Source organism: Phacochoerus africanus, chromosome 15 (assembly GCF_016906955.1).
Source record: "Phacochoerus africanus isolate WHEZ1 chromosome 15, ROS_Pafr_v1, whole genome shotgun sequence".
In the NCBI taxonomy this organism is placed as follows: domain Eukaryota; kingdom Metazoa; phylum Chordata; class Mammalia; order Artiodactyla; family Suidae; genus Phacochoerus; species Phacochoerus africanus.
In genome coordinates, this window is record NC_062558.1 from 86,213,048 (window position 1) to 86,234,165 (window position 21,118).

At 40.0% G+C, this 21,118-nt stretch overlaps 1 protein-coding gene across 3 annotated transcripts; it reads left to right on the top strand.

Moving 5' to 3' along the window:
• The first annotated feature begins 752 nt into the window (after positions 1–752).
• Positions 753–17,135, top strand: GHITM (growth hormone inducible transmembrane protein). Of its 3 annotated transcripts, none has more exons than XM_047760936.1 (9): positions 753–971; positions 2,248–2,412; positions 3,831–3,930; positions 4,483–4,594; positions 5,026–5,167; positions 9,454–9,562; positions 11,732–11,920; positions 12,725–12,896; positions 15,323–17,135. In XM_047760936.1, the coding sequence occupies exons 2-9, from the start codon at positions 2,284–2,286 to the stop codon at positions 15,405–15,407; spliced, it is 1,038 nt and encodes a 345-aa protein (XP_047616892.1). In that variant the 5' UTR covers positions 753–971; positions 2,248–2,283; the 3' UTR covers positions 15,408–17,135. The 3 variants fall into 3 exon arrangements, with proteins under 3 accessions (XP_047616892.1, XP_047616891.1, XP_047616893.1); XM_047760935.1 differs by having other exon boundaries at positions 753–900; XM_047760937.1 differs by having other exon boundaries at positions 932–1,048.
• Positions 17,136–21,118: the final 3,983 nt, after the last annotated feature.

Genomic DNA, 21,118 nt, shown 5'->3' on the forward strand with positions numbered 1-21,118 from the left:
AAGGGCTTTGTTTTGCAAAAACAATGGTACAATTTGTCTTTTATTTGGAGTACAGAGCTTGGTATAAAGTGAGCCTCAGTAAATATTGTTTAATGGGTAAATGATCACGATTGGGGTTAAAAAAAAAAAACCTCCTGTAGCCAAAAAAAAAAATGGCTTTTTACATTACAAATTACAGGCATATGAATAATTCTCAGAATAACCCTGGGTAACAGGCAGAACTTGTTGCATCAACCCTATTATAACAAGTATTCAGTGAACCTTGAGAATGTGTCCTGGGGAAGTCACAGAGCAATTAAAAAAAACTCCTAAAACCGGGCTAGGTCGCTCTCTGACCTTGCAGGACTCAGACTCTTGTAGATTTCACTTCAGACCTAAGAAACCGGTTGGCTCCGGTCTGAGACAGCCACAATTGGCACACTATCTCCGGATATATTCTTGAGAAGGGCACAAAAAAGTTGACAAAACGAAAGAAACTGGGCGACGGAATAAGTTTTATTTCTTAAACTACCCTCTTTCAATTTAAAAATAATTTTTGTAAATGATCACGCAAGTAAAATGATGGGACAAAGATGAAGACCCGCTACCCATAGCTAAGATGGCTGAAATGCCTTCTCTCCCCAAACCCACAATGGAAGTTGTGACGCTTCCAGCAATTCTCCACTGGCCCCGCCCCTCCAGCCCGGAACCCCTCCTCCATAATTGTGCCGCCTCTCCGTTAGGCCTCCGCTCATGATTGGCTATCTGTAGTGTTTGCGGCTTCTCCGGATGTTGCGTCACTGTGAGCAAAAGGGACTGCGCGCAAAGTCCGTAAGGGGTGGGCGGAAGGGTTAGGAGGTGTGCGCGGGTGACTTCCGCCGGCGAAAGGGAACTGCGCGCTTGAGGTGACAAGGGACTGAGGTACGGCTCCCCTGGGCGACAGTCACCGCGATCCACCGTGCTACTGATTGCCGGCCCGGCGGGGCCTCTGGGTGCGTCTCGGAGGGCTGGAGGCAGCGGCGCAGCGGGTTGCGTCACAGCCTGGTGGCGCGTCAGGGTCATACTGCAGGTGACCGGGTGGATGGCGGTAGCGGCTGTGGGGCCTGGGGTGGGCAGGCAGGGGCTCGTCCTCTCTGCTGTCTTCTCCCTGGGCAACGAGGTGCTGAATCATCCCCGGGGCTGGGCCGCCACCCTGGTAGATAAGGGGATGCCTGAGACGAGAGTTTTGTAGAGTCGTACGTTGACTTTGGAAGGCTGGAGTCTTGTGATCTGGGTAAACTGTCTTAGGGGACGAGGTGCTCATCAAATGTGCACAGAAGCTTACGGGATCGGTAGTATTTTACTCATTTTGTAGCTAAGGAACTTTATTCTCGGAGATCAAACACTCTCACGAGGCCACTTCTAGCATGTGGCAGAAGCAAAATTGCCACCCTGGGGGCCACTCTGTCTGAGCAGACCCTCAGATGTGTTGAGGATTGAGAGGCCCTGCCCCTTTAGGCTGAGGTGATGTAATGCCGTGAAAGTGCTGGAATGACTCGGTGTTTTCCCGAAGGATAGGTGTCCAGTTTTGTACATCCCTCGTAGATCCAGTGACAGAGCTGGAATTACACTCAGATAAGTATTTTAAAGAAAGGATTCTTAGCTTTTGGAGTGCTAGCTAGAATATGTATTACTGTGGCCTGTTCCTAGGAGTTAAATCATCAGGATCAGAGTTAGACCCAAATGTCTACATTTTTAAGATATGTCCCAGGATTCAGTACCTTGAACATTCTTATGTCATGTTTCGAAGGGAAGTAGTATTTGGCATGTTTGATTTCCGCTGATGTCTTATAGCCCTGCAATATAGTATGACCTCGAAGAGCTGTCATCTTTTTCCTGGAAGACATTTTTCCTCTGCTCAGAAGTTGTTCTAGCATTCTTGTACATTTTCTTGTTGAATGTTGGTATAAATTTTAAGCCAAAACCACATTTATAAACTCCATCACACACCTTGTAATTCTTCTAAGATATAAACATCCATTCTGTACTAGGCACATAATTTAAACAAGAATCATTTGTTTTATTATTGTTCCTGTTGGGATTTAAGCCTATTTTGGTGATCCATCCCAAACCAGTTTTGTAGGATGAATTTCTTAAACTAACAAGGGACAAGCAGAGTATTCATCATTTCATCTTTTCTACTAGGAGATGATTGACTCTTCTTGTCTCTAGGTTGTCTGTGTCTTTCCTTAGGTAATGGGTTATTTTTTTGTCTCTGTCTCTAACTAGCATTTCAGATCTGCTTGGTAAACCTGGTGTGCCACCATGCTGGCGGCAAGACTCGTGTGTCTCCGGACTCTACCCTCCAGAATTTTCCATCCAACTTTCACCAAGGCCTCCCCTGTTGTGAAGAATTCCATCACAAAGAATCAATGGCTCTTAACACCCAGCAGGGTAAAGATAATCTGACTTTGGAGTTCCAGTCTAGTATCCATGAGGACTTGGGTTTAATCCCTGGCCTTGATCAGTGGGTTAAGGACCTCTGGTGTAGGTCACAGACATGGCTCAGATCTGGTGTTGCTGTGGCTGTGGTGTAGGCTGGCAGCTGCAGCTCCACTTTGACCCCTAGACTGTGGCATATGGAACCTCCATATGCCACAGATGCAGGCCTAAAAAGACAAAAGACAAAAAAAAAAAGATAGTCTTGACTTTTTTTTCCTTTTAAGGGCTGCACCCCAAGACATATGGAAGTGGAAGTTTCCAGGCTAGGGGCTGGTGAATCAGAGCTACAGCCACTGGTCTACACCATAGGCACAGCAAAACAGCCCAGGTCCAAGCTGCATCTGTGACCTGCAGCACAGATCACGGCAATGCCAGATCTCTGACCCACTTGGCCAGGGATCCAACCCACATCTTTGTTTCCACTGTGCCACAACAGGAACTCCAAACTATTTTTATATTGTCTCTCTCTGTCCATGCCCCAGGGACCATTTTTTGAAAGTGTGAAGCTCCCTATTATACCATTCAGTATTTATTGAAACAGCCCTGATAATGTCCCAGATCAGCTGCTTCCCCCCATTAGTTTTCTATCATTCTGTTCCATCCTTATATGAAAAAGAACTCCTATAACTTCTCTTTTGGAGTTTCTCATTGAGAGACTTTAGAGTAATTTGTGAGGGATTGAGAGCTATACAATAACACAAAGAGGTGGTGGAATCTATTGTCAAAAGCTTTAGAACCCAGGAATATTACCAGTTGACCAATAACTTATTAATCAGTTACTAAATATGTCATTTCAGCTCTTGTTGAGAGAGTAGTAAAATAAAATCTGTCAGGTTAAAGAGAATCCATGTCAAAAGATTTCTGCTCTAGCATTCAGATTAGGAGCATAAATTTTGAAATGTGATGTGCATAAGAAAATATACAGAAACTAGAAGAGAAATAAATTAACTATTGGCAAAGAGCTAAAATAGAAGTAGTTTTTCCTCCCTTTGGCTCTATGTTAAAGGAAAGATTGAGCCCATTTCCCAGATGAAAAAAATGTAGCTAATACTTACTGAATGCATATTTTTAGAAGTTAGTGTTTAAAATATAGTAATTATAAAGATATAAATAAAATTTGTAATTTATGAAATAATTCTGAAGCTTAAACTAAGAAATTAGGTTGTAATGAATTAGTGAATAACTTCAAAGATAGAGCACAGGTAGGGTCTACGTTTAATTTTTTAGATTATCTAACATACTTTAATAGTGAAATTACATACATAGTACCAAGTTATTTTATGTAGTTTTCTAGTGTGACGGGATCTTCTGTTTTATTTTATTGCTAACATTCTGTTTTGGTATGGGTGGTCTGTTTTCGTGTAAATCAGGAATATGCTACCAAGACAAGAATTGGGATCCGCCGTGGGAAAACTGGCCAAGAACTCAAGGAGGCAGCTTTGGAACCATCAGTGGAAAAAATATTTAAAAGTATGTGGCAGCCTTAACCCGTGTTTTAAGAGGTCCATGAACAGCCTCCTTAAAGAAAATGCAAACATGTATATATGTGCATTTTGTGAGGAAAAAAAGGCAATTATTCTCAGGGATCTGATGACGCTGAAAAGATTATACTTCACAGTGGGTTTAGTGGTTCCCAGTCATATTTCTTCCAGAAAAATTTTTATTTTCACCCTTTTTAAAAAGGACTGTTAATTAAAATGCCATGATCTGGAAGGTACAGTCCATTAATTAAGTTTATTTGAAGTTGCATAGTCTTCCTTCAAGCGTAATACTTGTGTATGTTTCAGGTCAAGAGTAAATGACTAAAATATAGATGTTAATAAAGACCTAGCTGTTCAAGAAAAGAGTGTCTTAAGAACACACCCCAGCCTCTTATGAATAAAATAACATATATCGTGGAAGTACCCTACATCTATAGATACACTGTCTCCTCAGATTTTGTTGGAGTCAAATTAAAGACTAGGTCTGATCATTTTTGTCAAGACAACAATGTTAACATGCATTTCCTCTTGTGTTCTGCAGTTGATCAGATGGGAAGATGGTTTATTGCTGGAGGGGCTGCTGTTGGTCTTGGAGCGCTGTGCTACTATGGCTTGGGAATGTCTAATGAGATTGGAGCTATTGAAAAGGCCATGTAAGTAAAGTATTCTGAAACAGTTCTAGTCTTAAAGGTTCCAATTTTCTTCTCTTCCTTTTTAATCTTTTGCCAGTTTTGGAGTGTTTTATGTCTAGTGTTTCAATTGCGTAAAAATATACATGAATAAAAATAGAATCTTTTATTTCTTTGGCATGTATTTATTAAAACTTAATAAATAAAAATCTTTTACCAAAGTTAGTAATATGTGTTTAAGCACGGAGAAAATGTTTTGTGTATGTGCCAAGGGCTTATGTTTTTATATTACTTAATTTTTATGATAACTCCAACATATTCATCATTATTTTCATGATAATGTAATAAGATTTAGAGCAATAAAGTAATATGCTCAAGGTCTCCCAATTAGTAAATGATGCAACCAAAATTCACATTCATAATTCTGTAAGTTGATCGTGTTGTGTTTCTTACAGAATTTGGCCTCAGTATGTGAAAGATAGAATTCATTCAACTTATATGTACTTAGCAGGAAGTATTGGTTTAACAGCTATGTCTGCTCTGGCAGTGAGCAGAACGCCTGCTCTCATGAACTTCATGATGAAAGGCTCTTGGGTGGTAAGTCAGCTTGTTTTTGTTTTCCTTTTCCACGAAATACCAACAGGTTAGATGAAAACTATTGGAAGGGTATTAAATGGAAAGAATACCTTACTATATTAACAAATTTTTGTTCAAATTAGTATACAACTTGTTAGTGCAGCTGAAACAAAGTAGGAGGTACATTCTGAGGTAAGTCAGCTATTATTCCATGTTGAACTAGGGGTCTAATCGGAGCTGTAGCTGCCGGCCTCCACCAGAGTCACAGCAACACGGGATCCAAGCCACGTCTGCAACCTACACCACAGCTCACGGCAACACTGGATCCTTGACCCACTGAACGAGGCCAGGGATTTAACCTGCAACATCATGGTTCCTAGTCAGATTTGTTTCCCCTGTGCCACAGTGGGAACTCCTGAACATGTCTTTTAATAGCAGTAAAGGTTGGAGTTCCCATCGTGGCTTAGCAGAAACGAATCTAACTAGCATCCATAGGGAGGCAGGTTTGATCCCCAGCCTTGCTCACTGGGTTCAGGATCCAGTGCCACTGTGAGCTGTGGTATAGGTTGAAGATTCGGCTCGGATCTGGCATTGTTGTGGCTGTGGCATAGGCTGACAGCTATAGCTCTGATTTGACCCCTAGCCTGGGAACCATGTGCAGAGGAAGCAGCCCTAAAAAGACCAAAAAAAAAAAAAAATAGCGGCAAAGGTGTTGAACCCAGACCTGCAGGAACATCCTACTTCTTCAGCAGCAAATATCAAACAGGCTCTATTTTATAGTAATTAACTAAAAAATAAGGCAGGTGAAAATCCATCTTAAAGGTCAGTGTAAAATAGTTTTCACTAAAACCCAAATACTCTATGCTAGTGAATAGACTAGTATTGCCACTATTATTCTGAACTTTCCTGCCCCTGTGTAAGGTTTTATATTCAGTGAGAGTTTCTTGAGCACCTGTTGTTTTGCTAAATACCAAAAAATAATTTCAAATGTGGTACCCATTTTTCTTCTATCTGTTCAAGAGATGATGAATTAGAGTATGCGATAAAGAATATGCAGTAAAAATTGAAAATGTAAAATCAGTGAAAAGACAGTTTTTGGCGTGGACTAGTAGGAAAGTTCCATGAAGGAGACATTGGTTTCATCAGGGCTGTTGAAGGCCAGCATTTTTTATTGTAGTGCCAAGAGGGCAATAAACATGGTAATCCAGATTTGCAAAACAGCTTGGACAGAGAAGAGAAGCCACCATTAAAAGACTTTACGATCCCATTGGGGTGAAGTTCAGGTGTTTGAGGTCTGGAGTGTGAAGGTGACACAATGAGAAAGGGTGCGTTTGATTGCCAAGCTGAGGAGAGTGCCTGAGAAGTCAGAAGTCAGAGGCTCTTGCAGATGCTGAAAAAGCAAGAGTGTGATTTGCATTTGAGCCTTAAGAGTTTTTTTGTTTGTTTTTCCCTCTCACTATTTTAGGGCCGAATCTATGGCATATGGAGGTTCCAGGCTAGGGGTTGAATTGGAGCTACAGCCGTCACCCTACAAAACAGCCACAGCAATGTGGGATCCAAGCTTCGTCTGTGACCTTCCCCACAGCTCATGGCAACGCTGGATCCTTAACCCACTGATTGAGGCCAGGGATTGAACTAGCATCCTCATGGATTGTAGTTGGGTTCATTAACTGCTCAGCCATGAAAGGAACTCCTGAGCCTTGAGTTCCCATCGTGGTACAGCAGAAACGAATCTGACTAGGAACCATAAGGTTGTGGGTTTGATCCCTGGCCTCACTCAGTAGATTCAGGATCCAGCGTTGCTGTGAGCTGTGGTGTAGGTTGCAGACTCGGCTCGCCTCTGGCATTGCTGTGGCTCTGGTGTAGGCCAGTGGCTACAGCTCCGATTAGTCCCCTAGCCTGGGAATCTCCATATGCCTCAGGTGCAGCCCTAAAAGGACAAAAGACAAAAAAAAAAAAAGTTAATGAGGAAGAGACGTGCCAGCTGTACCAGCTGTGCCTTTTCCGGGTCTGAAATGATGGATGGTTAAGATGCAGACTGGAGCAATAAAATGTGAGACGGAAGGGAAGAGGAGATAGAGTTTATATAATACAGATTTCCCACAGTAAATTCCCACCAATTCCTGCCATGGGTAATCCAAATCTGTAATGTTTGTAAGGAGGACCTTTTGCAGTTTTGCAGCCATTTGGACACTTCAGTATGAGGGTCTTGCTTCTTAAATGGTGTCATGCATCCTCTAGCAATTCTTTTGTAATAAAGCAAACATGAAAGATTAAAATATACAAAAATTTAGTTATTAAACTAAAACTTCAAGGAAGTTTAGTGCTTAGTCTGTATTCTCTGGTGCCTGTGGGCATATGATTAGTCTCACCTGCTCTTTGAACTGCTTAAGGAAAATAGTTTAGGAAGCCAGACAGGTGCTCAGAGATGAAGATGAAGCCTTTGGGAGGTGACAGCTATACATACAGGTAATGTCAAAACTTATACCAAGTGCTTTTGGAACAGTGTAGAGGTATCTGACATTGCTTGTGGCAGCCAGGGTACCTACCAGAAAAACTTTCCAGACTAGGAGGTAATCCTTAAATATGTCAGCCAGATGGGAATGAGGTATTTTTAGGAACAATAAACAGAATTAAAGAGGCATGGAAGTGGGGCGTGTTTGCAGCCTACTAATTCATTGTAGCTGGAGTATACAGTATAGGAAGGTAAACAGCAAAAAATGGACCTGGAACATGAAGGACTTTAAAAGAAAAATATGTAATTGTGTTAAATATCCCAAAAATGCTTTGCACAGAGATAGATGAAGTAGTTTTTAGTAATTATTTCTCCATTGGAAGATGGTAAGGTAGAACCCAGTGTGCTTTTCTGTATTATGAGTGAAGCCTTTCCAATTCTTAGCAAAAACAGCTGATACGATTACCTGTACTTTACCTCAGAGCTTGACCATTCAGATGTCCATGGGTCAGAGGATAATGCACATGAGTGAGGCAGGCCTGGTGTATCACACTGGATTACTGGCATCTAGAGAAGCCTTCCCAACTAAAAGTATTCACACAAAATTGATTTTGGGGCGTTCTCATTGTGGCACAGCAGAAATAAATCTAACTAGTACTCCTGAGGTTGCGGGTTTGATCCCTGGCCTTGCTCAGTGAGTTAAGGGCCTGGTGTTGCCATGAGCTGTGGTATAGATCACAGACACAGCTCGGATCCTGAGTTACTGTGGCTGTGCTGTAGGCTGGCAGCTATAGCTCTGATTTGGCCCCTCGCCTGGGAACTTCCATATTCTTGGGTACAGCCCTAAAAAAAAAAGGAAAAATACTATTTCTTGAACAGTTGGCCAAACAAAACATCTGCTTTCTGATTCTACCCAAGGGTATAAGTTTGAAATTTCTGCTTTAAATTTCCTGAAGAGATTATCATCTTTATTCCACTTCAAATATTTCTTCCTTGTTATACACAAGGAATATTTAAATGTGTAGCAGTGGAAATCTAAAGAAAAGAGTTGACGACCAAGTCAGTCAGAAAGCTGGGAGGAGGGAAACGTAGAATCTTAGTTTCCATCTTTTCCATGTGCCTCTGTTTTTCAAATATGGAATTCAGAGCAATGTGCTGTATATATACATGTATGTGTTTTATTTGGTATATATCATCACTAATTTTTTAAATTCTCTTGGTACTATATCAAAATAAATACAATTTAAAATAATTACTCTTAAAGGGGTTTTATTATACCTCTGTCTAACAAGAATAAATTTTTTAAAGATGATGGTATTAATCAAAAGCTCAGCTCATTCACTTGAAGTTATCTGCAAAACTTTATATGTATGACATTAGGGGGCGCTCTTTCCACTTTGGCCAAACAAATAATCATAACCCTTTTTTTTTTTTTTTTGTCTTTTTGCTATTTTTTGGGCCGCTCCTGCGGCATATGGAGGTTCCCAGGCTAGGGGTCGAATCGGAGCTGTAGCCGCTGGCCTACGCCAAAGCCACAGCAATGCGGGATCCGAGCCGCATCTGCAGCCTACACCACAGCTCACGGCAACGCCGGATCATTAACCCACTGAGCAAGGGCAGGGACCGAACCGCAACCTCATGGTTCCTAGTCGGATTCGTTAACCACTGCGCCATGACGGGAACTCCAATCATAACGCTTTTTAATGTGCTAGAAAAAATGTAGAATTCAGTTCATTATCCTTCATCTTTTAAAACATGGTTTATTGGAGAAACTAACTGAACTTGGAGCTCAGGGGTTTCTACTTTGTTATTGTATAAGAATCGATTTTTCTTAGTAGTACATGTCTTTCAGACAATTGGTGCAACCTTTGCAGCCATGATTGGAGCTGGAATGCTGGTACAATCAATATCATATGACCGGAGCCCAGGCCCAAAGCATCTTGCTTGGTTACTACATTCTGGTATGTTCTGGTTTTAAACTGTTATTAAACCTTTTTTGGTGACTCTTCACAATCGTAAATGATATGTACATAATTTAATTAAGCCTCATGTTCACTAAACACAGTTTTCTGCACTTACTCCTGAGTATATTATTGCCAGACCTCTACTCTGGGAAGTTAATGATTTTGTTCTAAGATCGTGAACATCCCCCCACGGTATTACACTTGCCTCCTATGACAGGCTAATACATGCCGAGATTTCCTTTTATGTATTTTATCTAATACAAGAATTTCAGATCTGGTACACATCGCTTGAGAGTTGTTCTTGTGTATCTTTAGAAACATGGACCTGGCAATCTCTGCCAGAGAAGGGGGAGATAAGACATGTGAAAGAACAGGAGCAGAGGTTTTTGCAGTGGAGCCACTGGGATATCTGATACAATGAGCTGGGTCACAATTAGATAGTTCTTGGCACAAAGTTACCATGAGCAGGAAGAGGCTGTCCAACCCAACCCTGGTATTGCAGGACACTATGGGGTTTTTTTGGCAGGGGTGGGTTTTGTTTTTTGTTTTGTTTCATTTTTTGTAGTTTTTTTGTTTGTTTGTTTGTTTTAGGGCCCCACTCACGTCGTATGGAAGTGTCCCGGCTAGGGGTTGAAACGCAGCTACAGCTGCTGGCCTACACCACAGCAACGCTGGATCCTATCCTTATCTGCGACCTATACCACAGTTCACAGCAAAACCGAATTGCTGACCCACAGAGCAAGGGTAGGGATCAAACCTGCATCCTCATGGATACTGGTCAGATTCATTCCCGCTGTTTCACAAAGGGAACTCCCAAGGACAGTTTTAATATTCTTTTAGGTGTGTGTAATATTTTATTTAATTATAGAAAAACAGATATTTTAAAGTTTGTGTAAAGTGTTTTCCATTTGAGGTATCTATCCTAGGGCATTCTGCCTCTGGGTAAAGTAAAGAATCAACTAGACGCAAAAACAAAAATACTTCTTAGATATGTGTTCTCTACCACAGAACAAGAAAATTTTAGAAGCATTTCCCTGAAACTTCCAGGGAGACAGACTCTGAAATGTTTTTAACATGGGTTGGTAAATGGAAGTTAGTAAATGATCTGGGGCACTCATGGTAATGAATTTCTAGCATGAAATACGTCATTTACATTCTTCACGTGCTGTCTTTGTTTTGGTGAACATGAGACAGGATGACTTGTCAGCCTTGGTTTTTGAGTCTCTCTTCCGTTAAGTCTTAGGTTATTCAACCATAGATATTTTCCATGAGGCTTAACAGGACAAAACCCTTGTGGTTGGGAGGGAGGTGGTCCCAATATTTTCTTCTAATACCAATAACCAGATTTTAAGGAAAAAATTACCTAAAACATAGTATATGCATTTTCTATGAAATTTAATATCTCAGAGTTCCCATTGTGGCCCAACAGGTTAAGAACCTAACACACTGTCCATGAGGATACAGGTTTAATCCCTGGCCTCAGGTGCCAGCCAAAGACTAACTTTGCAAGCAGGTCTTCGTAAAGGTAGCCTTAGGCCTGCCATGTTAACCTTCTTCTGCACAGCATGAATGACATTTTCTTTTCTTTTCAAAAAAATTTTTTTTTCATCTACCAACTCTGGTTATGTTTTTTTATTTTTATTTTTTAATTTTTTGCTTTTTAGGGCCAGACCTATGGCATATGGAAATTCCCAGGGTAGTGTCTGCCCTTGATGTTCCTACTTTAGGATTAGCGTCATATACTTACCCGTTCCTTTTACTTTGTTCTCTGTCAGCTCAGTAGGTTTGATTTTTAAGCCTTTCATCTCAGTCCTTCCATGTGTGAGTATTGTTACAAAGACTTGATAAACTCGGATACAAATAGTGAACTACACTGAATTTGACAAAATTACTAAAAATGTAGCTTAGTGTTTATAGTTGTTAGTTGTGACTGTTTGACTAGGAATAGTGTTACTGTTATGATTTAGAATTTGGATAGGTACAGGTTTTAGTTGTGGAGTTTGAGGGGGGTAATATTACCTAAATATAAGGGGAAAACTTTTTATAATCACATTTCTTTAAACAAGAAACTAAAATATGTTCAAATGTTATGTGTGTTACAAGAGGCATTTTTCTTTGAGTTGGTTATTTAAGAAATACTTAACTGCCCACTTGCTCTTTCTCTAGGTGTGATGGGTGCGGTGGTGGCTCCTTTGACGATATTAGGGGGACCTCTTCTCATCAGGGCTGCATGGTACACAGCTGGCATCGTGGGAGGCCTCTCCACTGTGGCCATGTGTGCTCCCAGTGAGAAATTTCTGAACATGGGAGCACCCCTGGGCGTGGGCCTGGGTCTCGTCTTTGTATCCTCACTGGGTAAGCAACTGGGCCTTGACTTTTGATTCTTGGTTTTATAATGGCCTAAAATCATCTGACATACTCAGGTATCCTAATGGAGAGTATTTAGAAAATGTCATTTTTTTTTAAGTTGGTTAAAAGATATATGCTGTGATGTTCAGTCACCATGTCTGTGTACCAGGTAAGACTTGGAGGCCACATCCTGAGAAACAGAATTTATTAAAGCACATTTCATTCTTGAGATTAGACCTACCGGTAGTGATATTTGTAAGTGGTTTTAATGAACTGATTAAAAATAAGAAGTGGGAAATTTTGTAGTTATAAGGCTATTGAGTGCATTAGCAGAATGGGTCAACTGACTGTGTATGTCTTATAGCTGAAATTGTTATCAAAGCATCACTGATACTCTCTGCTTGCAAAAACAGCAAAAGAAGCAGATTCTTGTGTGCCAAACTATAGACTGAACTGAGAGATGATGATAATAAACACAGTTATTATAATGATTTTTAAAAGATACATGCTAATTTGATTGGATTTTCTATTTGGCATCATGGCATACTATTATTATTGGTTTTACCAAATACATCTAAAATGGGAAAGTTGGTCTGGAGAACATGGAAATCGCTCTGATGCAAGAGCCTTCCAATAATGTGGGCAAATGACCCATTGCAGGAGTGAGTATAATGGGTTTTGTACTGAATGTATATAAAATTAGATAGTGCACAGATGTTACCTTATGTATTCAGCATGCCAAAAAAAGTAATGCTAATCATAAATCCAGTTACAGAAAAATCTTTTTTTTTTTTCCCATTTTGATTTCAGGATCTATGTTTCTTCCACCTACCACTGTGGCTGGTGCCACTCTATACTCAGTGGCAATTTACGGTGGATTAGTTCTTTTCAGCATGTTTCTTCTGTATGATACACAGAAAGTAATCAAACGTGCAGAAGTAGTACCAATGTATGGAGTTCAAAAATATGATCCCATCAATTCGTAAGTAGTCTTCAATGTCTCTCCTTTGCTGCATAAGGTCATTTGTGTTTATTTGGGCCTCTTTTGTTTCACGACAATAGGAGTTTCCTAGGGCTGCTGTAACAAATTATATGAACTGGGTGGTTTAAAACAACAGAAATGTATTCTCTTACAGTTCTGGTGGCCAGAAGTTTGAATCAAGGTTATCGTCAGGTTTGGTCCTTCTGAAGGCTGTAAGGAAGAATCTTATTTATGCCTCTGTCCCAGCTACTCATCATGGCCAGCCGTGCTAGGCATTTCTTGGCTTGTAGATAATATCACTCTACTCTCTACTTCGGTATTCATGGGATGTTCTCCCTGTGCTCTCTTCTTATAATGATACCATATTGGATTAAGGCTCACCCCACTCCAGTATTGCCTCATTTTTTTTCTTTTTTTTTTTTTTGTCTTTTTGCCATTTCTAGGGCCGCTCCCGCAGCACATGGAGGTTCCCAGGTTAGGGGTCTAATCAGAGCTGTAGCTGTCGGCCTGTACCATAGCCATAGTAACTCGGGATCCAAGCTGCATCTGCACCCTACACCATAGCTCACGGCCAGATCCTTAACCCACTGAGCAAGGCCAGGGATCGAACCAGCAACCTCATGGTTCCTAGTCAGATTCCTTAACCACTGAGCCACGACGGGAACTCCAGTATTGGCTCATTTTAATTCACCTCTTAATTATATTTGCAAAGACCCTATTTCCAAATAAGATCACATTCACAGGTACCATGGATTAGGATTTGAACGTATCTTTTGAGTTTAACCTACAACAAGTTTTTTTTACTATTTTGTTTCTCTTTGGTCTAGTCTCTCTCTCTAGTAAACTGTAAACACAAAACACTTGATTATATTGCAACTAAATATAATAGTTAGGTATGTATTGAATTCACAGTATTTTACCTGTTTTTCTAATTGGCCTTAAAATGTCTTTGTTGGGGAGTTCCTGTTGTGGTGCAGTGGAAACAAATCCAGCTGGTATCCATGAGAATGTAGGTTCGATCCCTGGCCTCACTCAGTGGATTAAGGATCCAGTGTTGCCGTGAGCTGTGGTGTAGGTCACAGACTTGGTTCGGATCTGCTGTGGCTGTGGTGTAGGTGGACAGCTACAGCTCCAGTTTGAACCCTAACCTAGGTACCTCCACATGCTATAGGTGTGGCCCTAAAAAGCCAAAAAAAAAACTTCTTGTTGGTCAATTAACTTTTTTTTTTTGTCTTTTTGCCTTTTCTTGAGCCGCTCCCTCAGCATATGGAGGTTCCCAAGCTAGGGGTCTAATCAGAGCAGTAGCCGCCGGCCTGCACCAGAGCCACAGCAATTCGGGATCTGAGCCGCGACTGCGACCTACACCACAGCTCACGGCAACACCAGATCCTTAACCCACTGAGCAAGGCCAGGGATCGGACCCGCAACCTCATCGTTCCTAGTCGGATTCATTAACCACTGAGCCACGACAGGAACTCCTCAATTAACTTTTTTTAGTAGTTTATATTTAACAGATTTTAAAACTGAAGAAAAAATGTATTAATCAAGTATTATTTTTTGGAAATTATGCATAATTGACTTGGAGTTTTTAATTTTAAAAAAGTCTATTTTATTAAAAATTTTAAACACCTCAAAATTTAATTTTGTATTAAAAATTGAAAATTCCATTTTGGAGATTCCAACTTTAGCTGATGTCACGTTATATAATAATGTTTTTCCTTTCCTTCTCCCTTTTACCAAAGTATGTTATTTTATTTAAAACAATTTTCTTGAGTTTCATGGTGTCTATCACATTTCTTAATTTATTTTTCTTTTTTAAAAACTTGATGTAATTTTTTTAATGCTGCTAATGCTTACAGATTTGTAGCAGGTTTCTTTGGGGCAGAAGCAGGGAAGTGTTGACGGAATGTATTATATTTAAAAATGCCAGACTTTGTGTCTAACACGTTTTGGTAAAGGTGTTTCTTTGGTTTGATTTTGATTATTTCATTGTCTGTCACTTATGGTTTTGGGATGGGGTGTTTTTGTTTTTGTTTTTCACAAAATATTATACTCATAGTAGAATGCTAGAGTGTACAATGATTTTTAAAACTGCTCGTTAAGATTTTAAAGATTAATCCACCAAAGGAAAATCTTGACAGTTTTCTAGTCCAGTACTTCCTTAATTGGTATCTTTTTTTTAATTTCTATTTTATATACCTAGGACAGATAATCAGGGTTATGTTTTCTTCTTTCCTATATTAAGAAATGGTTTTGGAGGAGTTTCCTGGTGGGGTAGTGGTTAGGACTTGGCACTCTCACTGTGGCAGCCTGGGTCTAGTTGCTGGCTGCAAGCTGCTGCATGCTGTAGCCAGAACAAACAGAAATAAGTTTTGTCATTGTTACTAGAATTACATCATGTTTAATGGGCATTATTTCTTTTCTAGGATGCTGGGAATCTACATGGATACATTAAACATATTTATGCGAGTTGCCAGTATTCTAGCAACTGGAGGCAACAGAAAGAAGTGAAGTGACTCAGCTTCTGACTTCCTTAATACATCAGATATCTGTCTTGTTAAATAGGAGCAGATATTCATTAAATAGTTTGTGCAAGCAGATTTCATTGAAGTTTAGAAGATAAGAACTTTGTCACCATGCTTCAAATGTTTCAATAATGTGATGCTTCAGGTCTGCTTTTTCTTCTGGAGAATAAATTCAGTAGTTGTCTTCCAAATAGCACATATATTTTCAGTTCTCATGTGTGAGTAATTCTAAAATGCTTTAATGAATGTGAAAACTAAGGTTTATGTTGCAGGAATTTCAGTATTTTATCTATTTTTAAATTTACTTGGTTAAGTGAAATCATGTACCTGCATTTTTTTTTTTTTTTTGGAATGTGGAAGATTAACAAGTAATATCATAAGTAACAGAGGGGGTTGATAAAGGGACCAAAGAGAAGTAAAGTGTCACCTGCAGTTTTTCTTTGAATACTTAGAACTTAGTACTTGTGTAACTGGTGAGCCATTGAGGGGGTTTAGATGTTTGGAAACAAGTCACCACAGTACATCTGCTCAACTTTGCAGAAGCATTGAGCAGAAAACAAAGACAGGTGGTTCTTTCTCCTGCTCTCCCTTCTCAGGGTTCTCCTTACAGTATAGATGTGATCATGTCTGGCTTTTTGTTTGACATTGTTAGGAGAGTCCAGGATGTTAACCATATCAAGAGTTTCTGTTGTAGAATATATATTACATGTGTGTGTGAGTCTTACTTTTGAATTGTCAAAATATATAGGATAAAATAATCAGAGCATGAAAATTGTTGCACTTTTAAGTATACAAACAGTATGCATAATTGCTGAATATTTTTGCATATTGAAATGTTTAAAGGAGTACATGCTTCCCTTTCTTATCTCTTCAGGCTTTAAAGTGCTAATCAGGAAAGCCTATTTGAGGTTTTTCCCCTCAGATTTGGTGTTTTGGATTCCCTCTCAGAAGAATCACTTAAAAAAGGAAAGCAAAGCAAGGCTTTTTTAATGAATATGTATCAATCAAAAATGTAACAGAGAAAATGGCATTCTTAGAGTTTTCCCTAGCAGAGCTTTCCTTCTCTCTCCATAGACCATTATTTTGCCATTTGTAAGTTTTTGATACAGAAGAGTTATTTTTGGAAGTCCTTATAAATGAAATAAGTGTATGGTTTCAAGATGGTTGATGTTTTTGATATTTATTGAAGCAATCCAGAAATAACTATTCTAACCATCTCAAGTTACAGAGGAAGCTTATTTCTGAAATAATAAAGATTCCAGCCAGATGGTGATTGGTCTGTAATTTTTCTAGCTGAGCCATATGCATACCATTGAGTAAGCAGTTTGTTCAAGAAAGCAACTTATTCTCTTATCGATGTAGTATACAGAGTATAGTATGATTATGACTGTGGTACTTATAGCTAGACTGCATTTATTTGAACCCCCAACTTTTCCACTTATTCCTTATGTGACCTTGGGAAATTTACTTAACCTCTCTGTGCCCATTTTCTCATCTGTAAAATGAAGATGGTAATAGAACCTACCTCACTGAGTTGAGGCGAAATGTTCAGGTACTTAGTAAGCACTTTAAAAACCTTTTAATCTGTTTTAGCTGCTGTTGCTGGCTTGTTTTGAAGGGTGTTTCCTAAGAAAGATCTGTAAATCTTGTTTTTTTTCCTTCTCAACCTTGGTCCTGATACAGTGTGTGACCTTAAAGTGAAATCTTAAAAGTCCTATTGTTGTCGGTCACTTTTTAGTTTATTATATTTTTTTGGTTCTTTTAGGCCCACATCCGCAGTATATGTAGATTCCCAGGCCAAGAACTGTATCGGAGCTGTAGCTGCTGGCCTACACCATAGCCACAGCAACTCGGGGTCCAAGCTGAGTCTGCAGCCTGCACCACAGCTCAGAGCAAGGCCTTAACCCACTGAGCAAGGCCGAGGATTGAACCTTCGTCCTCATGGATGCTAGTCAGATTTGTTTCTGCTGAGCCATGGCTGGAACTCCTGTCAATCACATTTTAGAACCCAAAGTATATATCCTTATATTTGGATGGTATCATACACAATGCAGAATGATATTATTTCAACAATGGGTATCAGACAGAGACCTATCTAGAAAATCAAGGGTTTTTTTTTTTAATCACTATTTTATTATAGTACTTGACTTCGGGTTTTTCTAAGATAAGACTTTTCAGTATAAAAAGTGAGTTTGTTTTGTTTGTTTTGCTTTCTAGGGCCACATCTGTGGCATATGGAAGTTCCCAAGCTAGGGGTCTAATCGAAGCTATAGCCACTGGCCTGTACCAACAGCCATAGCCACACTAGATCCAGGCCCTGTCTGTGACCTACTCCACGGCAATGCCAGATCCTTAACACACTGAGTGAAGCCAGGGATTGAACCTGCGTCCTCAGGGATGCTAGTCAGATTCATTTCTGCTGAACCATGACGGGAACTCCCTAAAATGTGAGTTATATATGGTGGAGGATAATGTGAGGAAAAGTGTATGTGTGAGAGAGAGAGAGACTGGGTCACTTTGCTGTACAGTAGAAAGTTGACAGAACACTGTAAGCCAACTATAATGGAAAAAATAAAAATCATTAAAAAATTAAAGATGTAATAGAAGACAAAGATCAAAGATGAGCAGAATAAGGTTTGTTATAAATCACTTAGATTGGCAGTTATGATGCAATATGAAAAAATGGTAAACTTTTCAGCATAGCAATAAAAGTTCTTATAACTCAAAAAAGTGAGTAATATAAAATGTGAATATATATGAATTAAAATATAATAGATACAGGAGTTCCCATCATGGTACAGCAGAAACTAATCTGACTAGCATCCATGAGGATCCAGGTTCCATCCCTGGCCTTGCTCAGGGGGTTAAGGATCCGGTGTTGCTGTGAGCCGTGGTGTAGGTCGCAGACACGGCTCAGATCCCATGTTGATGTGGCTGTGGCTTAGGCTGGCAGCTGTAACTCCAATTTGACCCCCTAGCCTGGGAACCTCCATATGCCACAAGTGTGGCCCTTAAAATAATAGTAATAGATATAAAATGATAACCAAAAAAATCACTAGTTCCCTGGCTCCTGTTGACACACCACTGGGTGTTTTTTCCTCTCATCACTCATAGGGAAGAGTGAAGGCCTACAAATTGATAGGCTTTAGGGGAAAAAAATCCGTTTCTCATTTTCTAAAATGTCATCTGAACTGTTAAATGATAACTGAGATACGTGGTTAAAGATAATCACACAGAGTTCCCCACTGGCTCACCGGGATAAGGATCCAACATCATCACTGCTATGGCTCTGGCTACTGCTGTGGCATGGGGTCAGTCCCTGGCCCAGGAACTTCCTCATGCCACGGGTGCAGCCAAAAAAAAGATATCGCACGTGAAATAAAAGGCCCATTTGGTTTGCTTAGACTGGTATCCAAGGAACATTCATTCAGAGAACACAAGTGTAGCAGGCACCAGGCTTAAATGGACCGGGGTTGGGGGGTGGGGGAGGGAATAGAAATTGCCATAGCACCTCACGTAAACACAACCATAGTCTGTTGTAGTTAGTGTCATAAGAGAAGTGAACAGAGTAAATTTCCAAGGTGTCCAAGGAGGAAGTCTTCAAGTGTAAACACAGTTACAGCACATAAAAAAGGTAACGAGGCCCTTTTATACCCCAAAAGTGTGGTGGAGGAGGAGAGACAGGAAAGCAAGATAGATGACAAGAAAAGCAAAGTTTTCCCTGAAGCCTATGTCCTACTCACTGCAGGTATGTGTGCAGAGGACCCTGAACCCTTGAGTATTTTCTGAACACTTTAAAATGTTAGGGCTGGGGGAGAAAATCATGTTTTCCTTATAGGTGTTCCATCTGTGTAGGATGTATATCCACATTAAAGTTCCTGAAACTGAATATACTCAAGATTTGTGTCATTTGAATAGGGTAGAAGGGTCCAGATATGCTGGTAATAGCTGATGATTGAATTGAAATTTTCCCATATTGTATGCTGAGCCCTTTGCTTAAATTAACATTCCTTTGAGCTAAGCACTGCTGTCCCCACTGCCAAGGAGTGTACTGAGTCCCAAAAATTCAATCTTTGCCCAGGGTCATACAGCTGGGAAGAATGAAGTGGTTGAGTTGGACATTCTAACCAATTACACAGAAGTTTGTGATGAATGCCATAGCACTGACATCCTATTTGAGAATCAAAAGCACTAAACAAATTCAATAGGCAGGTTGAGGTTTAGCTGAAAATACCTGCAACATTAGACTTTTAGTATTTATCAAAAGGGATTAACCTCATTGAAGGGTAAACGGATGGTAATCATTAAGTTTTCCTTCCCCAGATCCTACCGTATGAACTCCTTTTCTGTATTGCCCAGTCCACTTCAGCTACAGTCAAACCATTTTTCTTAAGGTGGACGTAATCAGTAAGATGGGATTCTCCTTAAATGTACTCAATTTAGTTAACACTCAAAATGGAAGCCATTGAGGGGGAGATATGAAAGCTATGACCTTGAGGACTTTGTGTCTTTTATGAAATAATTCAGGAGTTCCCTCGGTATTAACACTTGAAAACAGCAAAAGGAGCTTATGCCAGTAGCAAACATGAAATCAATTACAAGTCTGATGGGGGAAGGAGGGTTATATGGACTACTCTGGCCGGTATCTCACAGGGCTGCTGCCAGTTAGCATGAGGGTAGGTCCCACACAGTCTGTTTCCTTCATGTCAGCATTCCATTCTGCCTTGCTCATTGCTTGTATTCATTCCTCACCTACTGAAATACCAGCCACCCTAAGGGGCCTCTCAGCCTTCCACCCTCAGCTGAGAGGTTGTGTTGCAACCTCACTGGGGGAATTAGAAGTCTTGGAGGGGGTCTCTGTGGCTGTACCCAAAAATATAGAATTGATATTTTCTAGCAGGACCAATGACATTCTCACAACTCGCAAATTTAGAAACTTTTTTTACTTTTAAAACAAATACTTTCTGGGAGTTACCATTGTGGCTCAGTGATTAACAAATCTGACTAGCATCCATGAGGATGCAGGTTCCATCCCTGGCCTTGCTCAGTGGGTTAGGATCTGGCGTTGCTGCCGCTGTGTTGTAGGCCAGCAGCTGTAGCTCTGATTCAACCTCTAGCCTGGGAACCTCCATAGGCCATAGGTGCATCCCTAAAAAAGCAAAAAAATGAAAAATAAAATTTTAAATGCTTTCTGCTGCCTGATCACCTGTAAATATGGTGTCAGGTGGCCATCATTCTTCCAGGCTAGCCTTCCATATGCCTGGAACATGTGGACTGCTCACTATGTGCCCCCAAACAGTTTTACATAGATAGCATCGCAGAGCTTGGTGAAATGAGGTTCAAATCTCCTAGGACAGTCTCCTAGCAAAGGTGTCATATCTTAATTAATTAGCTCATTAGTCATGCTACCTGTTCTAAGATGCAGTATTTTTCACACTTGATTTCTGATATGTGTGTTCAAATTCATTATTTTTTTTTGAAAAACTAAATAGCATATATTTAAATGAGTAGCTTCTTAGAATTGAAGAAATAATGGTATCTTGTAATGATTTGTTTTCCATTTCTAATAGCTCATTGTCCTGTAAGAACAGGTATCTGAAGGATTATCTTGATAATTGGCTATAGCAATTTTTACTGATGATTCAGAGGGAATCTTCCACAAGAAAGTAGCAGTGACCTGGCCCCACCCAGTTATGT

Excerpts from the sequence above, each read along its gene's own strand:
- GHITM (XM_047760936.1), top strand. The coding sequence starts at position 2,284 with ATGCTGGCGGCAAGACTCGTGTGTCTCCGGACTCTACCCTCCAGAATT. Across the intron at positions 4,595-5,025 it reads GGAGCTATTGAAAAGGCCAT|AATTTGGCCTCAGTATGTGA; the intron begins GTAAGTAAAGTA and ends TGTTTCTTACAG. Across the intron at positions 9,563-11,731 it reads TGCTTGGTTACTACATTCTG|GTGTGATGGGTGCGGTGGTG; the intron begins GTATGTTCTGGT and ends CTCTTTCTCTAG.